Below are 8,447 nucleotides of genomic sequence, written 5' to 3' on the forward strand. Positions count from 1 at the left end.
AGGGAGGTGACTGATACAGGTGTCTTAATAGGTAAGGTGATTAGTCACTGTTCAAATATAGGACATCTGTCCTGTAATTGATATCAAAAGCAGAGATATGTGATACATATATCATAGAGGATGTTTAAGTGTGTTTAAGTGGGGAAGATATCTCTAGTATATGGCTGTAAATATAGCAGCTAATCTTCATTACATGTGAATTAACAGAGGGGAAAAGTTCGATGAAGTGTTTATACCGGGGAATAATCTAAAACATGTTTTATTCAAATAGAACGGAATCCAGATCTTAACATTTTTAATGCTAATATATGAAGATAAATCGTTAACATCATCATCATCCAGAAGCTAAAAGGGCCTGTATCGCTCAACTGGTTCTTATAAAACTGATCTAGGTCAATCATGCAGATGCTAACCTGATACACACTGATTCAGATAGTTTTAAGAGTAAGCTAGGTGTATGTATGTAAACTAATTATGTACCTCTTCATTCCTTCCTACTTATAGATAGTAAAGTTGGAAAGATAAAAAAAAATGTAGCTTTCTGTGAATCCATGTGTGCTAAGTGGTAAAGTGCTGTTATGGCGTGAATATGAACTAAAATGTGTCAAAGGGTTCATGAATATAAGCATAATGATATACATCAATGTGTTCACTATAAATGTATTGCGAGGCATTGGCAATAGCAATGCAGACATTTCACATAAATTTCCCATAGTTTTCAATAAATTCAGAGCCCGTGATACTAGGTAGTGACTACAAAGCCAGACTTGATGATTATATAGAAAATTAAAAAGACATAAAATTGTGACATGTCAAAAAATCTACCACTATCAATTGGTTGATATACAAGTGTACACTTTATCAAGAAACCATAGAAATTATAATTTATTAATGTGATTAAACACATACATTGATAACATGGAAAGAACCAGTTGATACAATTGTAAATGGAAAAAAATATATATAAATAAGGACACATGGTTTACCTTAGTAGCATTGCATTGCTAAAAGCATTTCATTAAAATAACTTAAATAGTAGATATCGCATTGAGCGGCAAGAATAAAAAAAAATAGTTTGGCGGTATATCTGATGTTCATTTAACATTGATGAATAATTAACAATGTATAAGTCCTCAACGCATTTTGGAGAATGAATTTAGGAGCCTGGCTAAATTCGGCGAAAAATGTTTTTTGAGAATTTGGATAGGACTCAACATTTTCGGTGTTCAGATCACTAAATAATTACATTCTGTGTGACAGTCTCCCATTACTCTTGTGTTAAACCAGATAGTATTGATCAACGTATAAATGCAGCCCATATCACATGACGTCACTACCGTCAGCGTCAAAACATGTTTGTCAATGAATTGCAGGTGAATCAAACCTAGCAAAGATTTAGACTTGGAACAATCGCGTAATTATGACGTCATGTGGGTGCTTTGCTCATCATAGTCGCGCTGAGGCTTTGTATTACACATCAATTTGCTGATGTAAGAAGACGTAGCGTTTAATTACATCACGGACCTCGAAATATACTATTAGCTATGCTTTTAGGACGCACCATGGCCGCTGTTTTGTTAGCATACTGTGGTTAACTAGCATATTATTGGTATACTAGTTATAACATTGAATTAATGTCGTAAACAAACTGACAATGCTTTCCCGTGAGAGCTGTTCAACATGAATACTTTGTTTATCACGCGGGTTAAAAAAGGCAGGCACTTGAATCATATGAAATGATGTCCGTCATTAAATACATATCAGTGGTCCAGTACATGTAACGATTTGATTGGCCAGCGAATTAAGGATGTGAATCACAGAATGCCTGCAGTATATAAGCAAATATCACTTAGCAGTCTCGCACAGTTGAGACATTGACATTGGAGTATATATACAGGACAACTTAACAGTATGGTATTTGATGCTGTATAGATCATCATAGGTGAGAAAGGAGGATAAGAGGATGTCAAACATTGGTGTTGTACACTGCATCTCTTCAGGTATGGTCAATGTATAACCTTGTCGAGTCTTGAACATAGGGAGTGGGGAGGAGGGGTGGGTATCAGACCAGTCTTCTTTCACAATTCCCATCGGTGTAGTGAAGAACTATTCTATACACGCTGATATGAGTGTTCAAAATTACGTGTTGGCGTTTCAGGCTTGTTGGCTATCGCGCTCATTTTGTATTTATCGCTCTCGTGCACATATTTGACTGCAGGATATAAACACACGTTTATTCTGTCGTGACGAATTCACGAGTACGCACACCGATCACTTAACGTACACACATCGTGTCACACTGTGCTATCTCACCACTGTAGTTGTATAAAAGTTGAATATCCCCACGATGAAATATATTGATTAAGATGTTGAAATTAAATAAATGAGTTCACGTGTTTATTTCTACAAATTATATTTCTTGTTGGGAACGGACGCCTGTAGTAGTGACGTCACAACAACATTGACAGTGAGAAATTTGACTTTGAATGCAATAGATCTGATAGAAGTTGTTGGATATAAGAAAAACTTTAATTCCATATGGAAATATGCTGTATAATGTTATGGTCATATATTTCTATCGCTAACGCGCTACATTCAAATTGTCTGCAACACTGTGGTAACTATAGGACAACACCTTTCGAAAGAAGACAGTTTAATGTTTAAATATTCCGGACTTTGGTGGCGAATTCCCTGTCTGTTCCAGTAAAATCCATGAAGCATACACTATCAGATATGTTTCATAGTGAGGAAATTAAGCAAACATTTCTGTCTTCCCGGTAGTTTTCATGTTTGATATCAACAAATCTATGGAATGTATATAGTATTCTCAAACATAAATTCAATTATTGTGCCATATCCATAAAACGGGTACTTCAAGCGACCTATTTTTAGAGCGAATCTTACTGTAGTTATCACCAGCTTCCCATCAATCATATAATGTCTGATTCTTTTTGCCAAACTACTGAAAAAATGAACCGCATTTAAATGTGTAATTTAACGTATGTGAGAAAACTTGTTTACAATTCATTTGACCATAAACTACGGTTTAGTAATGTGAAATATAATGCCATCACTATACGCGACAAACACATGTAATGATCGTGGGACATAGGGACACATTTGTTTTAACTTGACATCGCGTTGTTTTACTTAAGTTTGATTTGGGTTTTTTTTTGTTTGTTTTTGTTTTTGTTTTTTTGTAATGTGTTAAATATTGTTTCAGATCTTCTCTAATGGAAACCAAAGACGAGAAGGACATTGCGTTTTCGGAATGGGTTAGGATGTGCCAGAGTTTTGCGACAAGCAAATCTATAATGCTTATACCCACAATATTTACAGTGTTAAGCGACCAAGAGTTGTGTTGTGACATTCACGTAATTGGAAGCTGCGGTGAAGGTTTCGCCAACTTATGTGCTGCATCTAATGACGCAAGTGACATCGACACTATGGTTGTAGCCAAACATGGGCTTGTGTTTGAACACCACTGTAGTCCTGTTCCAGATTCTACCTGGCTTTTTCAGATGCAAGTTTGTCCTAACAATTCTGGATATGTTAGGCTCAGAATGTGTAAACACGGAAATATCAAGAACTTTGTCAATGGTTTTCCCGATATAGCGACATCATTGGAATACGACTCTCTGGCAGATTGTAACTATCTAACCAATGTATTCTTCTTCCGCCGGATAACGGATTCCCATCTATGTGCAAAGAGTCCTATGTCATCGGATTTCTTTACTTTGTTAACAGGGACAACCCGTGTTTCAGGTCCGTCTGTGAATAGAAAGTCACTGATAAAGTACGGCTCCTTCTTGGGCGAAATAGAATTTGAACATGTCTTTGCACTAAGATGTCCCGAATGGCCGTCAGTTGCCAGCGAATGGATATCACGTGAGAGATATAGAGGATGGCCCTCACCAGAATTCATCAGCCAGCACACTTCAAAAGGCTGCTACGTAGTTCCAGTTGGTTGTAAGGAGTGTGATAGAATGCATCTTGACTGGAGAATTTCTTTTGTACATGTCGAACAAGCATTAGTCAAAAGCATGAATACATATCAATGGCTTTGTTTTCATTGGCTTCGACAGCTTAAAAAAATAATTTTCGGAGTCAAAATGCCAAATGTTATAACTTCATACATCATCAAGACAACGCTTTTCTGGACTTTAGAGGAAATATCTCCAGATCTTTGGCAACGAAGCAAACTTCTCGCAGCAGGTGAAGAGTGTCTGGACAAATTAATCACGTTTGTTCAGAATGGTTACTGTCCAAATTACTTCATCAGGACCTGTAACTTGTTCAAAAAGACATTTTCCAACATAGATAAGCAGATGGTTTTGCAAACTTGTTTGGATGTCAAGAAAAGTCAATTAAAATTTATGTTTGAAACATCGCCTTTCCTGAACAGATTAGGAACATTAAAGGCATTTGGTGGAAATAGTGTAGAGTTAAATAAAAACATTACCAAATTAATCACTTTCATGACAGTTAAAACATTAATGGAATTTTGTCTTCCCCCGCCAGTCCCGAACTCCAGACCAGAGCTAATTCAGTGGTGCAGGAACATTCAACAAAACATCAAAGGTGCAATTAACACGCGTGAATGTGATAAAGAAATGAAGACATGTCTGGATTACATTCATACTTTCACGGACCGATGTCTCAAGTCTTGTATGCTTCGAATGCCATACAGCCAAGAAAACCCCACTGCCCTTGAACTCGAACTCATTGATTTTGATTCAGAGGATGTTTATAGTGTCGCCAATTTTTGTCACTTGCAAATGGTTGCTGGTAGCTACACCGGATGCAACGGTTTGCTTACGAAGTTCATCGAGATTCAAAAACAAAGGGAATATAGAAATATTGACTTCCATGATTACCCGTTGAGCATCCATTTGGATAATGATTGATAAAGCTGTGTACAGCTTTATCAATCATTATCCAAATGGATGCTCAACCTATCATTTTTGATATGGTATTCCTACAAATAGAGCAAGATACTCTTCCTACACCAATTCAGACCGAAATCAATTCGTCTCTGATAAATATACCGAACCTTTCTACCCAAACCCAAACGAGAAGAGTTCTTATTGTCGATCCACTCGTATATGCTTGTTTCTTGCGGTTTTGGTGCAGCATCAAAATGGATGAAAACATCGAGAAGTTGAAGGCCCGTGATGCTATGGTGTGGTGCTGCGGTCTGGACAGCATATCACATAAAGCAGTGGCCTTGAACCTACTGGCGTACTGTCACATTCAACTGGAGGAGTACGAAACGGCTTTTAAAGTACTCTGCCGGGCTTTGAGCATGACGCCAGTAAGGCGTTCAACACTGGTCTATATCGCAACTCTAGTAAATACCAAACTGAGGCGGCCATAAGATAATTGGAGACTGCGTTGTTCTAATGGTCACTGTTTTGTCATCTTTAGTTCAAACATTGAAGACAAGAACAAGAACATCGTCAGGCCATATCAGTGGTACATCTAGTATTTCTATTCATTGTGATTATGGAAATATAGTAAAAATAGTGACTAATTTATTTATCAGCTGATTTATTTACTTTTTTTTAAATTTATTTTTTCTTTCAACACACGTTTTGGAAATGTCGCGGGTGTTCTCTTCGTCTCATACCAGGGTTTACTCCATCAGCCAAATTGTATGTTTATACATTTACAAATCGTTGACATTTGACAGGATTTTGTTTAGTTTAAGCATATTCCGTGGACGCTTTGTCTAAAAACTATCAAATACACATGTACATCATGTGTCCTGAATGAGGACATGTAGCGCTTGTATTACACAATAATTTCCCCCCAAGATCTGCCTCCCATCTACCTGTTGAATTTGATATTTTACCCCTTAGAGCTTAACATCCCTGTTAATGTTAGTGTATGACAGATCGCACGTTCTTGCCAAAATACAATGACGTCAGAGCGGCGATAAATTGACGTCATAACGACAAGGGATCACACCACAACAATGTTGTGTTGCTTTGCAATATATTTTAATATTGAAACAACACGATCGAGTGTAATCAAAATTCCATAATGGGAGAAAAGAAAATCACTCACTCCCTTGAAGACGTGACAAAAATGTCCAACACTTAGGGTGATAGTATTGATTGCCGTGTCCGCGGTAGAGCCTCGAGTCAGATAAACTTTGCTAACATTAAGTACCCGGGTTATCTCCATCAAACCCTTAGGGTGATATTATTGATTGCCGTGTCCGCGTTAGAGCCTCGAATCAAATGACCGTTGCTAACATTAAGTACCCGGGTTATCTCCATCAAACACTTAGGGTGATATTATTGATTGCCGTGTCCGCGTTAGAGCCTCGAGTCAGATAAACTTTACTAGCATTAAGTACCCGGGTTATCTCCATCAAACCCTTAGGATATGGATAGATTATATGTTGATCTCTTTTTAACAACCACTGATTGGCTCTTTTTCAATCATGTAGATTTCTATCAAATTAACTGAAGACATTCTGAGTAATACTTTATAACACATAATGTATCTTGTTTTGAAAAAGTGTGTTTTCAAACGAAAATGATATATGTAATGATTGTTTACCGGACGTTGGAGCATGTGCGACTTTAAACAGTCTGGTTCCTGAAACACTTTCGAATGAGTTGTGTTAAGGTTTTTTTGTGGAAAAACTATTTTTATAACAAGGCTCTGCCGGTTTAGGTATACTAGCTCATCAACAATTGTAACAGGATTCCTGTCTTATATATATAACATAATGATTAAATTTGATTTAGAATTATTTATAAATTTCTATGACTTAAATATATTCGTACCTTCAACAATGTGCTGGAAGCGTTTCATAAATATATCTATTTGTATGATTTTTTTATTATCTAAGATAGGGAGCTAATGTAAATACAAGAAGTGAACTAATAGGTATACTGCTATTCACAGCTAGCCAGGAATAAACCCATATAATACATGTGAGCACTAAGTAAATATCATAGCAGCATGAATGAGATATCGTAGAATTATTTAAACACTCAGTATAGTGTGAAAAGGAAGCAGTTAAATACAATTGTGTGATAAAAGTAGCAAAGATATTATATATCTACGTCATGATAAAATGATGGATGGTGTTGTTAAATCTGTAGAAGTACTTTCGTACGTAAACTTTTCAGAATCAAGCGATAAAGATCAACGTATCTTTTTACTTGGTGATTGCTCAAATGTACATGTATATTTAACAGATATAGAACGGGAAGCACTATTATTAAATATGTCGAGATATGTCAATTAAATATTGTATGAGATGAAGCCTTTATTATAATTAGCTTAATATACATACTGTATACTTGGTAAGTTTCGCCCCGTTTAATTTTCGCCATTTCCGCCCTTTGAAAATTTCAAGCTGAGTTGAAGGATTTATAAACCATAGTACATGTATATGGGCCAAGTGTAGTCAGATCACAAACATACCGTCTTACTTTTCAACTGTAAAATCACGTACTAGGCTTAGTATTTTCAACTAAAAAACAATACATACCAAATCATTTTAAAAATTCAGTCATTTTTTTAAAATTATGTAGTCCAGTCATGAAAAAAATGAAATACAGAGTGGCATCAAATTCCTGCCACGGAAAAGACTAATTGTATGAGTTCACCGTCGCTTAATTGTGGCTTCAATTCACACAGGTCAGTCATTAGTCACGGTGTGGTGAACTTACAAATGATCATGTTTGCTTAAATCACCCATGCATACCTGATACTACTTGAATTAGCAGGGACTAAAAGAAAATCTGAGCACCTGATCACATTTTACATCTCATGCTGGTAAAACAATTGGGGAACTCGATAAGTCCCGAGTGGTCCGAGTGCAACTTGTATTGAGAATTCCGAACGGAATTTTCCGATTTTACAAATGAGGAAAAGAATAATTCCTTTAAAAACATTTAGGGCGAATTTAAAACGGGGCGAATATGTTTTGTGTTGATCAAGGGCGAAAATAATCAGGAATACAGTAATACGAATATAAAAGTTCCTATCATATGATGCCAATCATTGTATAAGATAAAAACATTTTTGTTTTTGTTTTTGTTTTATTGTTGGCTTAAGGTACTGCACAAATATAATGCAGGCATATATCGTAAGATATATATTTCTCTAAAAAGATACAGTATGTATGAATCAATATGTATATTACCATGTTCAATAATTACTCAGATAGCATTTTATAAAATGTGAACTGTTTGACATGCAAACTCTCTGTTAGAGAGGAAATAAAAAAAATGTCTGTCTGTCTGTCTTCCCTTAAAAGTTAATATTTTCTCCTGTTAAGACTACTCGTACTTCTCTGTGTGATTTACGAAAGTATGTATCACTTACGGAACAATCGACACTATGTCCGATGTTTAATTACATACACTTGAATCTTAAAAGGACTCAAGTACCTAGCCTTTACGCCATGTGCTCGTAGAATG

The 8,447-nt window shown here is 36.1% G+C and overlaps 1 protein-coding gene across 1 annotated transcript; it reads left to right on the plus strand.

The window, feature by feature from the left end:
• Positions 1-1,881: 1,881 nt before the first annotated feature.
• On the plus strand, positions 1,882-5,537 carry LOC117342525. Its single transcript, XM_033904706.1, has 2 exons — positions 1,882-2,000; positions 3,224-5,537. Exon 2 carries the CDS (start codon positions 3,234-3,236, stop codon positions 4,905-4,907), a length of 1,674 nt encoding a protein of 557 aa, XP_033760597.1. The 5' UTR covers positions 1,882-2,000; positions 3,224-3,233; the 3' UTR covers positions 4,908-5,537.
• Positions 5,538-8,447: the final 2,910 nt, after the last annotated feature.

Source organism: Pecten maximus, chromosome 14 (genome assembly GCF_902652985.1).
Source record: "Pecten maximus chromosome 14, xPecMax1.1, whole genome shotgun sequence".
NCBI classification, from domain to species: Eukaryota; Metazoa; Mollusca; class Bivalvia; order Pectinida; family Pectinidae; genus Pecten; species Pecten maximus.